The 14950-nt window shown below is 52.6% G+C and overlaps 3 protein-coding genes across 3 annotated transcripts in view; 2 read left to right on the plus strand and 1 right to left on the minus strand.

Moving 5' to 3' along the window:
• Positions 1-1112, minus strand: part of LOC100905991 (uncharacterized) — a 14562-nt gene extending 13450 nt beyond the window's left edge. Inside the window, exon 1 of the mRNA XM_029112761.1 lies at positions 903-1112. The gene's annotated coding sequence lies outside the window, so the exon portion shown is untranslated. The remainder of the gene's footprint in view (positions 1-902) is intronic.
• Positions 1113-7146: 6034 nt separating this feature from the next.
• Positions 7147-10457, plus strand: ebi (transducin beta like ebi). Its single transcript, XM_029112794.1, is given in 6 exon segments — positions 7147-7307; positions 7520-7630; positions 8283-8646; positions 8648-9638; positions 9743-9991; positions 10114-10457. Coding segments are annotated over 5 exon segments (1719 nt in total). The 5' UTR covers positions 7147-7307; positions 7520-7545; the 3' UTR covers positions 10144-10457.
• Positions 10458-13620: 3163 nt separating this feature from the next.
• Positions 13621-14832, plus strand: LOC100906283 (RING finger protein 151). Its single transcript, XM_018641295.1, has 4 exons — positions 13621-13893; positions 14018-14145; positions 14241-14422; positions 14611-14832. Exons 1-4 carry the CDS (start codon positions 13694-13696, stop codon positions 14638-14640), a joined length of 540 nt encoding a protein of 179 aa, XP_018496811.1. The 5' UTR covers positions 13621-13693; the 3' UTR covers positions 14641-14832.
• The last annotated feature ends 118 nt before the right edge of the window (positions 14833-14950 follow it).

The following is a 14950-nucleotide window of genomic DNA, read 5'->3' on the forward strand; positions in this document are numbered from 1 at the left end:
CCATCCCCCTCCTCCCGTTTCTCTCCTTTTTGACCCCCTCCCGATAGGATAGAGTGCGGGGAGGCTGACGACGTTCGTTGTCGACGCCGCAACGTTCCCCATCTCATTTACTTACGAGACTCTGCTTCCCCCAACATTTGACGTGCTCGAGCTCAGGCTCCAAATTTTTCGAAAAACGGAATTTACGTGAGTATCGATTCGCGCAGCTCCTGCAGCCTTCGCAGAACTCAGGATGGCTAGACTGCCGCACATGAGTCAGCCGTTCGTGGAAGCTCCCTCCGAGTTCTCCCCTCGAAAGCAGGCTGGCAGTCGGTCGGCTGGCCGAGCGGGCGGGCAGGCAAGCAGACAGACTCCGTTTACCGTCCCCCGTCCTCCTGAGTATGGAGGACTCTCTTTCTCGCTGGATTGCTGATCATCAGCCAGCCAGCCTGCCTGCCAACCAGCCGCTCGTTGGTTCGCCTGGCCGCTAGCTGATCGGACGCCTGCGGGGACGCCGAGGATCTGCTGCCTTTGCTGCTGCTGCCACCGCGCCGCCGCCGCCGCCGCTACTGCAGAGAACACGAGGAGGACAACGACGGGGACTTCGAGAGGCGTAGGCCTCCCCCAGCCTCCAGTTCAGCCTGAACGTGACACATTCTCTACACCCTCAAGACCACTACCGAATGCGATAACCACTAGCAACTAACCGATTGCATTTCGACGTACGGGAAAAAAATCGAGGCTCTGCGCACGCAAAAGTGAACATAACCGAGGCCAATTCCTGAACGTGCGTCGAGAATCGGCCTGACTTGCTGAACGTCAATATCAATCGGAATTCAGAGGGAAAATTCCAGTTGTCCCGGGTCTTCCCCCACGACGGTTACGGAACGAAACGGAGCCATCAGGAAAACTTCGTGACTTACCAGACGGCTCGAGCCTGGATTCGGAACCGGAGCCGAATCTTCCAGAGGCTTATGGAGTTCACGTTGGAAACACCTCACTATTGTTCCCCTTCTTCTTCGATAAAATTGATTTGAGTCTTTCACAGAACACTACTTATGATTAGAGTATGACGTGGGGTCCTCTCGAGCAGGGAAAATTCCCGGAGAAAGGTTATCGGAGAGGAAAATAGGCGAGCTAGTCGAAGAGCCCTCTTCCACAATGGGGGAACTTGCACCACGGAAAATTTGAAAAACGTCTTGTCTATTGTTTATCAACAGTTTCGACTGTCTGCACGTCAACGAATACGTCCGTCTGAGAAAGTGCGCTCTCGAACGCGCGCGCGACGTCAGTCAGCAGCTTCACCGGCGCATATTTCTGAGTCAGCACATCTGTTCGGTCAATATACCAGTCGACCGGAACATGTGTTCGCTCATTCAGTCAACCGGGGTCTCCATTCCGATACGATCTTTAATGCGGAATTGTCACACACTATCACGCACGTCAGAGCAATCTCTGCCGTACCGAGGAATACGCGACCTGTGAACCTTTTCCCGGAGCGGGAAACGCGCCGCGGTTCTGCTTTGGGCTTCTCTGATCGGACCATTCCGAATAGCTGCTAACGGTAACTCTCGGTCGTTCTTCGCGCGGAGTCTGAGGCGAGACCGGGAGGCCGACGACGATCGTACGCGTCTGTGCATGCGATACGAGTTCTGAACGAGCGCGTGCTCCCAATCGGTTATCATCGCAGTCTCTCATTCATTCGGTCAGTCAGTCCTCCGTCACTTACTTCCCAATTATGAGCGCGATCTGTTCCACCGTACGTCTGTCCGTGGGTTCTTCGCGCGTGCCTCTATCGACGTGCGCCCTTAGGAGTAGTCCTAATCGTTCACCGGCCCGTGCCGTTAGTTGACCGACCGTTTTTGTTGTTGCTGCTGCCACTGCTGCCGTCGTCGACATGGATGGCGTTGCTGATGATAACAGCACGCGCCGTTCCGTCCGTCAAGCGTAACGGAATCAAGCACAGCGGCTCCAAATCATGCACCACCTCCTCCACCGCCGCACCGCCGCCACTACCGAAAAGCGCAGCAGCTGTCAGCGGCCAACGCCGTTATCGTGAGCGAATTCTTGTCGCTGCTTATCACGGGTGGCTTCCCAAAGTCGCTCTTTTGATTCATTCATGAAACCCGTTCGAAGCGACGGTACCTATCTACGGCACGTCCACTTAGAGGTTCGGTGGCGCAGCACGCGGATGACGGTCTCCATGTCGGCTTGCGGGAAGTCACGCCAGACGCAAGAAACAGCATACGCGAAATTTGTCCCGATGTCCCTCGGCGTAGCGGGCGAAATCTCTCATGTCGAGAGCGTCAGTTTCCAGAAAGCGAAGGCCGACTCACCCGCGATTCAGTGCTCCTCGAGAATACGGTCGGTAGTTTCGTTGTTTACCTCGAACTTCTCAGCCGCCCCGAATTTGTACGGTGATCGGCGGCGATTATCGCGAATCGAAAATCGTTCTCCAAGTCTTCTCGGGTTCCGAAAAAAATTTCCGTCTCGCAGTCAGTCGAAGGGATTCCCCATCCTAGGAATAATGTTCTTGCTTAGAAAAACGATGTGGACGACAAACGTCGGCGGTCTCGCACCGCGCTGCCGATCCGGTCTGATGAGAGATCCCTCATGTCGTCCCATCTGTAGTTTTCGGTCAGCGTGCTGGGTGGTGTTCCGTTCGAGAGGTTTTTTTCTCATCGCACCGGAGAATGCAATGAAGAACGGTTTTATCGACTCTGCGAGCTCTCTCGTTCGAAGTATAGTACGCTCACATGGATGAGGTACTACACTGTAGCGATCTATAGCAGCAGCAGCAGCAGGCTCACGACGATCGATTTTAGGCGTACAGCAGCCGCGTTGGTGAACAATGAGCAGCTTGGCGTTGAAGAGCGTGGCGTTAATAGCGCAATGCCAGAACGGCCTGAATCCGTCCGTGAGTTCAAACGGAACATCTGTCGCCGTCGTCGTTTGCTTCTCATGCATCCCAATCTGGCCGTGCGCGCAGAGTTTGTTCGATCCGAACCAGTTTCGACGGATTGGACGGCCTGCCTAGCTAGCAGGCGACCGAACGGCCGACCGAGCGGCCGGGCCAACAATCCCGCGAGTCCGTTCGGTTGCCTGGCCGGGGGTGCTGTTGTTCTTCGCTACAGAACGCGGCCGCCGCCGCCGCCGACAGAAGGCTCGGAAGTCGCCGCCGCCGCCGCTGCTGCTGTTCGGGGTCAAGGCATCGACGCCCTGCCTAAGCGAGCTCGCTCGCTCGATTACTCTCTCCCGGTTTTTCTTTTACTCGGTTCCTCACACGATGAGATAGTCGAGCGGCCGGCCGGTCGGTCGGTAGGCCGCTCGATCTCTCCCGATTGCTTCAATGGATCGAGAGACGCGCCTTACAGAGCTTCAGATGCGTTATACGGCCGGATGCTGTGCGCTCCTCATCATCATCGAGCTACTCCAAATACAGCTTGTCTATCGGCCCCGTCCGTTCGTTTGCTCATGAGAATCGACGAAACGCATGCACCAACTGTGCATGCTGCCCTGAAAGCGTGAGAGATCTCTCGACATCGTCCCGATAGATGCGCTCCGACCGCCGCTCGCTTGGCAAGAACCCCCATCAGCCATCATCGAACATGCGGCAATCCGAGCGGCGCGGCGGAAGCTCGGAAGAGATTTATCCATCGATCGTGAGGCAAACTCAGATCTCTCTGAAATTCGCGCAGAGGACGCGCTCTCGGTCGCGCTCAGCTGTAGTGCGAACCGCGCGCAGGAGCGGAAACTTGACCAGAGAAAGAAATCGGTGAATGAAACCACAACTACAGATGCTACAAGAAGATAATCTCTGTATTCAAATCGCATCGAGTCCTAATCAGTCGCGAGTTGATGTCGACAATGCGTAAGCAGATTCACTGTCTCTGTTGTCCGTGAATCCACGTCGACATTTCCACGTCGTTAGTCCTATGCCACTTCCAAATTTTTGTGGTCTGTGCCGTCAAGCGACGCATCCAGCCGTATCCTGGACGGGGGGCAAAAGCGATCAGTGTGGGAGAGATCTCGAAGAACCGATTCAATGATTAATAATTATCAATCATTATCTCTACGTGCATATTATAGCGTCCGAAGGAGCGTCTGTTCCTTCCCCCTCGTTCACCGCTGAGCTAATCGCTGAAGATCGCTCCAAGCTCCAGGAGAAAATTCGAACTACCCATCGTCGGGGATCGATAGACACGGTCGGCCGAGGCCGATGGGTCGTGATCGGAAGGTATAAAGACTTTGCGTCTCTCTAATCAGCAAGTTCCAACCGAGTGAATGCCCAGAAGCAACAGATCTTCAGGTCCCTCCGGGCCCTGACTGCGTGACCAAACTTATGCGATCGCGCTTGGTCCGATATCTTCTCCGCAAAGATTTCTGCCTGCGGCATGCATCTTAGGCGCAGTTTAGAGATGTACCGAGATCTTGCTACTCTCTTAATCGACGCATCGACATGAAGATCCGCGAGTTCGCACCCGCGCAGCTTGCCTTTGCCCTCAGGTCCCATGTTCGATCCGGAAGCGTGTATGAATCTGCCTGTCCCGCCTCAGCGCTTGCGCCTGGCATATCACTCCAGGGGATCGCTTCGGGTCGGATCAACTAAGTCGACGAAGGTCTCTCGACCGCGAGCGATTAAGACGTATCACGGTCCACAGTCCTGACCGAGAGGACTTCATGAATTGATGTCAAGCATCAAAGGCTCTCCGATCGTAACTTCGAGAGTTCTTAAGAAATGATTTGACGGACCAGGCATGAGGCCCCAATCTTGTCTTCCGATGATCATGCCCCGCTCTTGCATCTCGAGTGGTACAGCAGCCCTCCGAGCAGTGGTGGATCTAGGGGGGAGGGGCAGAGGGGGCTATCGCCCCCGGGGGCGAGCGCCGAGCCTCTGGTAGGAGGCTCAGAACCGAGGTTTGATTCCCCACGATTTGTAATGTATATCTTCGCGTTTCGCTCAAGATTCTGGCGCTCGATTTAGCTCGAGCCTAGCTCCCCGTGAGCGCGGGACTTGGAATCGGCGCCCCTGCATATTGGAAAGTTTCCTGTCCTCCTCGAGACTGCAGAATGTTGCTTGGTACCAGAAGCGAGGTGCGTCTGAAGAAACCCGAAGAAGTCCTCGAGTTCGTCGCTGAATACGGTGACGCCAGTGTGTTCCCTGATTTGCGTGTGTCGATCCAGATTCTACTGACGGTGGCAGTCTCCATTGCGTGTTGCGAGAGATCATTCAGTAAACTAAAGTTGATCGGGACGCACCTTAGAGCTTCGATGAATCGAGAGCGACTTGTGGATTCAGCTATTCTGAGCATCGAGAAACAGGCAACGAAGGATACGCACTTTGAATCCGTTGCCGAAAATTTCGCCACTGTTAGAGCAAGACGAGTCAGACTTTAAATTATAATACATCGAGACATTGTGACCGTAACGAGAAGGGGAGTGATTTAAATTCGAGTCGAGAAATCCATCGGATCTGCATCTGTTTTTCACGTGAGGGACTAGGTACCGTCGGAGACAGAGTCGGGACCTCATTCCAGTCATTTCGCCCCCGGGCGCCGCCAGGGCTAGATCCGCAGTGCCTCCGAATATCCGGAATGAGGGTATCTTCGTCATCGATCAGGCTCGATAAGGCATCACGGTCCCGAGCGCGGAGGGCGTGGAATCAATCGTTGGTTATGCAATCTACTTTTCGGAAATATGTATTCGTACTTTTGACCCGCCTGTCCTGTCAATCAGAGTGTCCGGCAGAAGGGAGCTAAGGAGGCTCCGGACATTCTCGCTCTACGAGTTCGTTCTAGAGCACGGAAATCTCGCGCATTCTCTGGGCCCCTGTTGCATGAAGTCAAGGATTTCGCAGTACTCGATCTGGGAGCGATCCATCGGATCAAGATCTCTGCGGATTTGTGTCGGAATCTCTCAGTTCTCCGCGAATTTTGAGCCGCCCGGGGAGGGATATTTGTCCTGGACGCGGCTTCCGAAATGACTCCGCTGCTGAGCATCGATCATTGAGACTCAGGAAGAATGGACTTCCAAGCCCGAATGGAAGCACCTCGCCCAATGAGATTTGCGCAGGGGCAATGACCAAGATCGCCGGCGGATTCAGTGCGCGGAGAAAGCTTCTCGATGGTTGCTGAGTTAGCTTAGTGTGGGTCCCGAGTTCATGCCTTGATGTTTGCTATCTACTCCTCGTTTCGGAAAGCAGAGACTCCGCTGTGGAAGATATGAAGGAGTATCTAATGCGATTCTTCAGAGATACTGATCGCATCGCTCGCTCGCTCGAGGTGCTGATCGAAATCTTCCAATGGAGCTTCGACGCCCCGGGAATAGGAGAGGATTCCTGGGAGACCGCGAACCTCGTGAACTGATGAGGATGGCGTCCATGCAGAGAATTTTCCCTCGCGCATCGCTCCCCTTGAAGGAATTCTTCGTGGCATGTGACTTCTGTTTCAAACGGACCGCCTCGATACGCGGTGACTTCGCATCTGTGCTAAACATTTCGTCGTAACAGTTTTCCCGAGATTCAGGAATCCGGTTCCGCAATATTCTCAATCGGGGACGGGAGCGATATCGAGACCGATACGGTCCTTTTTCCATTCACCTATTCTCTTCACCCTCGTCTTGACTTCGCTAAAGAATTTACCGAGCATCGATATGGCGAGGGAAAAATGAAGACGTCCTCGATTTATTCGAAGCCCATTGTCTTCATCGATCTGTCGAGGAACGGGACAGCGTCACCTCGACGGCGAGTTACGATGAAGCCTGGATGACCGTAGATTATGAAAATACATTCAGGGATGGCTCCGATCTTAATCTCGCTCGAGAACTACTCGATTGGCTCGAACTCGAGTGGTAATCGCTCGGCTCATGATCCCTTCGAAGAACCTGGTACTCGATGATCGGTTGCGTCAACCGTCATCGCAGCCTCACGTGACAAGAAGATTCGCCGCTAAGTTCATTTCTGTGAGATTTTCCCCGTCGCAGAGGTCAGAGGGTCCTCAATAGAAAACCTCTGGCCGATCGCTCTGTCTCAGTCGCGCGCCGCGCTGTCGAGAAACGTTTCGAAAGTGCGACACGTGGCGCCCTACTCGGACAAACGCCGGCACTCGAGTTGCGGATCACAGTCATCATCGTGAGCCTAGTCTGTGCTTAGCAGCAGCGCATCACAACAAAGCGAGTGTCGCGGTAATAGAGAGCGGCGGGACTTCTCTAGTGCTTTTCGGGCCTTAATTCTAATTAGACGCGATATAGTGTAGCCGAGTCATCATGAGATACTGATGCCGAGTGTTGTTCGGTCATATAAAGGAGAACCCGTCCCGTCTCGCAAGAAGGTGAGGAAGGCCTAATCTTACGAACGGCCACGGCAGCGGTGGCGTCCATCTCAATCAACCACTACTTCATGTTATGCGGAAAACCGGTGCTCGAATCGGCTCACGCGCCCGACGCACACTCGGTCTTTTGCGCGACATACTGGAAATAGGGTACCCCGCCACCAGCTTGCGATATGATGAGTTCCTATGCGTATTCATCTCGATTCTTTCAGTGTAAAGACGTCCGCCCGGTCCGGAGATGAGTTTCACGAGCGACGAAGTCAACTTCTTGGTATATCGTTACCTCCAAGAATCGGGTTTCTTCCACTCAGCTTATACGTTCGGTGAGTAGCGGAAAATCCATTGGGAGTTTGCTGCCATGCCTGCTTGTGTTTCTTCTCGCCTTCTCGCGAATCTAAATCGGAGCCATGCACGAGGGACACCAGGAGATTCGAGAAACTATACGGCCACCATATGAGTGGATCTCTGAGTCTCCGGTCAGCGTTTAGATTGGTCTGATCCTGATCACCACGCTGCTCAAAGCTCTCATCCTCGACAGTGGCGTGCAACCCCTTCACGGCGCCCTGGTCGCTCAACAAAATTTCTTAACTTTTGGACGCGATCAACCAAAATGCCGCCCCTGTCCGGATATTTTCCGAGAGAAATTCCGAAAATTTTCACGAAACCAGCCGGTTTTTTTTGATGTCGCACCCGGAAATGCCGCCCCCTCGATTGTGCCGCCCGGGGTGGACCGCCTCCCCTTCCCCCCGGAGCACGCTACTGATCCTCGATAAGCTAACTCTCGGAGGACATCTTTATGTAGATTAGGACCGCGGAGGACATCTATCGATTAGCACCGCGGTGTGCACCCTTGTAGCGTCCTCGAGGAACCATCGAATTGCACTGGTTGCACATGTCTGCATGTCGCTTTGTGCGGCTCCAAGGGTCTGATTCTCTCATCATTCCTGACAAATCGAATCTCGTTCTGCTCCACAGGCATTGAGTCTCACATTTCTCAGTCGAACATCAATGGAGCCCTGGTGCCCCCAGCCGCTCTGTTGTCGATCATTCAGAAGGGTCTCCAATACACAGAAGCCGAAATCTCAATTGGAGAGGATGGTTCCGAACGGTTGATCGAGTCGCTATCGCTCATCGACGCGGTCATGCCCGACGTCGTCGCTGCCAGACAGCAGGCAGCTCAACAAAAAGCGAAGCAAGAAGTTGTCAACCCTCAGAACGGTGACAATAACGCCGCGACCAACGGCGACGTGAAACGTGAGTTGCTTCAAATGTTGGAGCCGTTTCTCGAATTCTCTCCGTCCTGTGGAAACGCCCTCATTCTTCGTTTATCTTATAGCTCACATTGAAACAATATCCGGGAACGTAAGCTCCGCGACCGCACCTACACCCATGGACACGTCAACGAGGCCGCCAGCGACTCCCAACAACGAAGAAACAGGACCCGTCGCGATACCGCCCCCGGCCGGACCCCCGAACGAACCCAGTTGGGTGGGGATTCCGGGCATTAACACCTTGGAGATCCCAACATCCAGAGCCACAACACTGAAAGGTCACGATAGTGAAGTCTTCATCTGCGCGTGGAATCCAGCGTCGGATCTACTGGCGTCTGGAAGCGGGGACTCCACGGCACGCATCTGGAACCTCAACGAGCCTCCCATTCCGTCTGCGAGCCAGCAGCTTGTTCTAAGACATTGCATTCAAAGAGGAGGAACTGAGGTGCCGAGTAACAAAGATGTCACTTCGCTGGACTGGAACTCCGAAGGTACTCTGCTAGCGACCGGATCTTATGACGGTTTTGCCAGAATTTGGACCACAGAAGGACGACTGGCATCCACACTCGGTCAACACAAAGGTCCCATCTTTGCATTGAAATGGAACAAGAAAGGAAATTACATTCTTTCTGCTGGCGTTGACAAAACGACAATCATTTGGGACGCCTCGACCGGTAACTGTACCCAGCAGTTCGCTTTCCACACGGCTCCTGCCCTCGATGTAGATTGGCAAAGTAACATCAGTTTCGCCTCTTGCTCCACTGATCAGTGTATCCACGTTTGTAAGTTGGGCGTCGAGAAACCGATGAAGACGTTCACGGGACACACGAACGAAGTGAACGCAATTAAATGGGATCCTCAAGGACTTCTCCTCGCTTCCTGTTCGGATGACATGACCCTCAAGATTTGGACTATCAAAGACGCGCCAAACGGAGGTTTGGTACACGATCTGCAAGCACACCTCAAGGAAATTTACACAATCAAGTGGAGTCCTACCGGACCGCAAACGGCGAATCCCAACATGAATTTGGTTCTAGCGTCAGCGTCGTTTGATTCCACGGTACGTCATTCCTCTCCGTTTCCATTACGTGTCCCGAATTTATGATGACCGAATATTCCTGTGAAGAGTTGCGTTTTTGTTCAATCAAACCTTTTCCTCGCCAGGTTCGTTTGTGGGAGGTCGAGAGGGGACACTGCCTGTACACTTTGACTAGACACTCTGAGCCAGTATACTCGGTGGCGTTTTCACCAGATGGTCGTTACCTCGCTTCCGGTTCATTTGACAAGTGTGTGCACATCTGGTCAACAGCGACTGGGCAGCTTATGCACTCATACAAGGGAACCGGTGGCATTTTCGAAGTCTGTTGGAACGCCAAAGGAGATAAAGTGGGCGCGAGTGCTTCGGACGGCTCAGTGAGTATCTCTCGGTTTCCGTGGCGCATCAATTCCCCCGAAGACGATTCCGACCCTCGCTTCGAAAAGCGTCGATTATTCTTCTTGTCGTGGAAACTCATACCCCCCTTCTCAAATTACAGGTTTTCGTGTTGGACTTGCGGAGAATGTGAATCCCGGAGAGCCGACCATGAAATCGACCGGGACCGTTTGGTTGCATACTTAAAGAGAGACGTTTTGGCCGATTTTAAGCGTTCCCAAACCACGAAAAGAACATCATGGTGGCAGTGGACGGATTTTTCAACTGTGTTGAACTCGGAGCCTCAAACATGTTGGTGTTGACGATTTGTACACTCTTCAGACAAAAGAATTCCACCTTGTTCCGTGTATATATGATTGTTTCATTGAGGAGTCAAATGGATGTGGGAGTGGCTAATTGAGCGACAGGAAGCCAGTAAATGTTGACAAAATGGACGACTGCTCAAGCAAGGAAATTATTATCTTTGTCAATATGATTTCGGTTTTATCATGCCTTGTACCGTGCTTATAAACTTCGAGATGAAAAATCACGTTAGTTCGGTCTCTTAGAAACGCTGACGTCAGATATCTCCGAGAGATCCCGAGTTTGGCCGGTGGGGTCCGCGGAGGTTCCGGCTCGACTTCTCGGGGTCGGTCGATTATGATTAATTTCTGCCGAGGGTACTAAATCCTCAATCCTGGGGCTTGGTAGAGATAAAATTTCACCTCGAGATTCGTTGGGTGACCTTCATACAATCCGGGAACCGTCTTGACCCTCCCGAAGATTGCTCATACACTCGCCTTGCTATGGCCCGCTCTCAGCGCTCCCTGATCCAGAATCGAGCTCTCACTCAGCTCCGCGGTGTCTGCTGCTCAAGAGGCTCTAGAGCTGAGACACAAGTTCCTGGATTCCGGAGCGGTGCAGAGCCATCGCAATGACGCTTGCGAGCATTCTCTGACTGTGAACTTGGCAGGATGCATTGACTCAGTGGACTTTCGAGGTGCAGGCCATCGCGCTGGAGAAGATCGGAGTCTGGCCTTCCGGCGAAATTCACACAATGAACTTCTTGGGACCAAAGAAGATCACACCTTCAACGAGTCGGATACCCGGAAACTCTTCTCGGCGCGTGTAAGTTCCATCTTGAATCTCGACTTCAACAGCTTGGCCGACGATGCTTGGCCTGCAGTCAAATCCGTGGCAGATGCTGGCCTGAAGGCTTGTGATGAACACGCCGGATAGTGTTAATTCGAGGAAGTGCCCCATGCCTCGATATTCATACGTCGACCTTCGTTGACAAGCCTCCATCATCATGCAGATCGTGTCACAGAACGAACACGAATTGTCCTATTCCCCAATGAGTAATTGAATACATTGCTGAGGACAAGAAGATTCTGCACTTCATTCAAGTAACCTCATATTCGTATACATTCGCATCCGGGTGCCAGATATGTGCAGTCACTCTCCCTAATAGCCCCGCCTCCGCAGCACTGAGAACGCAAGTTCCCCGAGAGCGCGTGAGACGTATGGGCAGAACCCACAACCAAGTCACTTATCGAGGAGAGACCAAGGGAGTCCTTTCATTTGAAGAAAGGTCCTCGCGCGGTGGATTCCGCCGCGAGGGAGCTAACACCGGAGGGACAGACGGCTTCATGGCCTCGGATCGATTCCGGATGGAATGGCTACAAAGCTCAACTTTCACTATCAGACACACGATTTCTCCCACAGAGCGAATGATCTTCGCGGCAGTATTAATTTCACAGGTGTTCCCGCTGGATAGGCGGATGGACTGCTTCGTGGGGGCATCCGCCGACGGCAGCATCTATGAGCATCACTGCGGGAAAACGACCTTCGCAGACCTCTTGTTTCTGCGCTGCTTCAGCGACGTTATTTTTCCCCGCTGTCGAAGGATACTACGACTCACGTCGGGATCTGCGCTCATCGAGTTGCTAGTGGTCGGCAAGATTCCTAAAGACGACGTGAGTTCAACCTAAGAATCCCTTCATCGTATTCGGCGATTCGACCCTCCGAGGCGCAGGGGAGGACTGATCGTGAGCCATTCACCCCGACTCCGTCTTGCCCCTCTCCGCTGAGAGGTAGAGCATTCGGAGAGCTTCATCCCAGATCGAGCTCGAGCCTAAAGGAATCGCGCCGCCGTAGCGTCTATGCAAGAATGTCCGTGACGGATACCAGGGCGGAACTCGCCACGCTAATCTCTCCGGTCGACAATTGAATTTGACCCACGTTTCGCGCCCTTGTTCCGATTCCGATGGTCACAAACGAGCGCCTTCTCATACCCAGGTGATCGGAATATTCGTCGAACAGGAGGCCGTTCTCCTTCGGGGGGAAGGAATCTTTCAAACTGTCCTATCCGGCCACTCGAACTTAGCTACTCGAGTAGCTATTCTAACCTCAACAGACTTATCACACAGGAAAAAACATTCGTTTCATAGGATCACTCGTAGAAAACGACGGTATTTCTGGTCTGTGTCATGGTGATAGATACGTGATGGCTGAGACAAAGGCTTTCTTGAAGTTCACAATAGGTCCTAACGGATTGTTTGAGCTTGAATCAAAGTATGTGGATGTCATCGGAACGATTCGCTCTCTGGACGTTGATCTGACTCGCTACGGAATCGTCTTCGGAATGGAGTCTACCTCGGGGAAGCTACAGCTCATGTCTGTGAGTCCATATTCGAGTATCCCGGAGTAGAGCAGAATACGGCTGTTTGTCGACCAGGGGGACCCTCTGTGAACTTCGACGGGACATCATCGTATTCAGCAATGTCGAAGGCGCATTTTGAGCCCCGCTTGGGGGCGTATGCAAGCGATTGAAGAGTTCATCCGCACAGATGATCGTCCCTTTCGTATTCATAAATGATTGTGGTTGGACCCGCTTAAGATGGAACCCAGTGAACCGTACAGAAAAGCTGCTTATATACGAGGTGATTCTCTTGGAACATGTTTGCGCCACTAGTTCGTCAGAGTCCGGGGTATGTACAACACCCGGAGGGCTCCGGAGGGGATCTCCTTTTGTATCACGAGGATGACTCTCTCGGTGAGAAGTGATGATTATAATGGACCCAAAATACGGTCTACATGCCATTGGTGAAGAATTGTAGAAAATTGTGGAAATAGAAGGCACGGACTGTGCGCGGAAGTTCAGCGATCGTCTCGAAATTCAATGCCGCGATTCGCTATTCACCTTCGCGGACGTTTGAGCGACCGATGATACCTGGCATCATCGCCGATCGCTAATTATTGAGGTTTTCGAGGTCTGGCAAGAGGGTAGTCTCCATGCTCGTTCAGCAGAGCTTTGGTTCCCCCGATCATGAGCTCGATCCGAAGGGCAATATAGACCTCCAAAGACGGAGTAGTCATCTTCCAAGCCAAAACAATCTTCGCAAATCGCCGCGGTCTGCCGGCCGGCTACAGAGTATCCGTGTCTGCAGTCTAATCCAGTCAAGGTGATGAAGGCTCCGTGAGACAGAATGACGGGAGAGATAGGATGGTATTCGGGAAATTCTCGACCAGTGAGTATCGAAGCTTAATCCAGCTCGCCTACACTCGCTCTGCCGGAATTGCTCGTTTCAAAAGCCGCCCGCTCGAGCGGAATCGAAAACTTCCTCTCTGTCGGCATCTGGAATTCGCAGAGTTGCCGGCATCTTCAAATTGACAGATCTCGCCGTAAAGTGTTCAAACGCATCATGGAGGACGTCTCGCGATCGACCCGGAAGGCGTATACTTTTGTGGGATTCTCGAAGAAATCCTATTGGTACAGAGCCAAACTGGATGAGTTCCCAATCAACTACATCTGCTTAGTCTGTCAATGCGTGACCCCGAAGCTCAACACGCTGCCTTGCGGCCATTGGACTTGTGACCTGTGTTTGAAAGGCATGACGTTCAGGTGAGAGCTCGTCCCAAGCATGTGCTCCTCGCTGCGAAACATTATCTATGAACCCTGACGGGGAGCTCTTCGTCATTGAGATTCGTCTTCGGCTGCTTGATCGAATACTGCATTTATTGCCCAGGGAGAAGACGCTCTCGCGGAAGATGTTGAAATGCGCGCTCTGTAGGAAGACTTGCGACGAAGTCAGCATGACGACCAAGGTTGCCAAGAGCGACATTCAGAAGAAATCCGCTCACTGCGCCCAAACAGGTCAGGACCCTATTTTGGTCACATTTCACGCGTGATATCGATATTGCCACCGGACTATGCCGGAAGGATACCGATGATTTTTTCATCTTCTTCAGGATGCAATTTCTCGGGTTCGCTCCGCGACATCAAGAGACACAGTCCATTCTGCGTAACTAAGACCATGGTGAAGTGTGTCGGCTGTGAGAACCTCCTCAGACGTTCTTCTCTCTCGAGACACCTCCGCGACCAATGTAGCGTTGATGCCTCTCTGCCGACACCCTCTCCCCCTTCATCCAATGTATGGTCTAAGAAGGTCTCCGCAGATAAAATTGTTGAACCCTGAATATCTGCGTACTTCTTATCGTCGAAGCTCAAGGGGATGCGTGTACAAGAATGCGACATGTTGTATATAGTCTCTCTCGGGAAAGTCAGGCCTGAATTATGAGTCAATAAGCGAGCAGCGCCTTACGATTGCGATTCTTCAAGGGAAGACGGCCTCTCGCGGCTTGGGAATAAACGAGTTCGTGGCTAGTCCGACTCTCGGGTTGAGTCATTCCGTCCTCGCTCCAAAGGACACGGCGGGAAGAGCCGTGGTGTTCCCGCACCAAATAATTACTTCACGACTCAATGGTTCCCATCCACGATCGTGATAAGGATAAGATTGATCCCTCGAGCTTCACACGTGACACTCATAAACTGAGCGGGCTTACCTCCCCGAGGGATTTTACTGTCTTTATGTTCCGCTCCCGACTTTCATTTATTTTCAGACTCCTCACTCGAAAATCCAAATTTCTTCATTCATCAAGCGCATTTTTTCATTTATAGA

Source organism: Galendromus occidentalis, unplaced genomic scaffold (genome assembly GCF_000255335.2).
Source record: "Galendromus occidentalis unplaced genomic scaffold, Mocc_1.1 scf7180000077527, whole genome shotgun sequence".
NCBI lineage: Eukaryota > Metazoa > Arthropoda > Arachnida > Mesostigmata > Phytoseiidae > Galendromus > Galendromus occidentalis.

What these genes read in the sequence shown, in the direction of transcription:
- LOC100906283 (XM_018641295.1), top strand. Translation starts at nt 13,694, where the DNA reads ATGGAGGACGTCTCGCGATCGACCCGGAAGGCGTATACTTTTGTGGGA. An exon ending in TTGAAAGGCATGACGTTCAG is followed by an intron (nt 13,894 to 14,017) that starts GTGAGAGCTCGT and finishes TTTATTGCCCAG; the next exon opens with GGAGAAGACGCTCTCGCGGA. An exon ending in CGCTCACTGCGCCCAAACAG is followed by an intron (nt 14,146 to 14,240) that starts GTCAGGACCCTA and finishes CATCTTCTTCAG; the next exon opens with GATGCAATTTCTCGGGTTCG.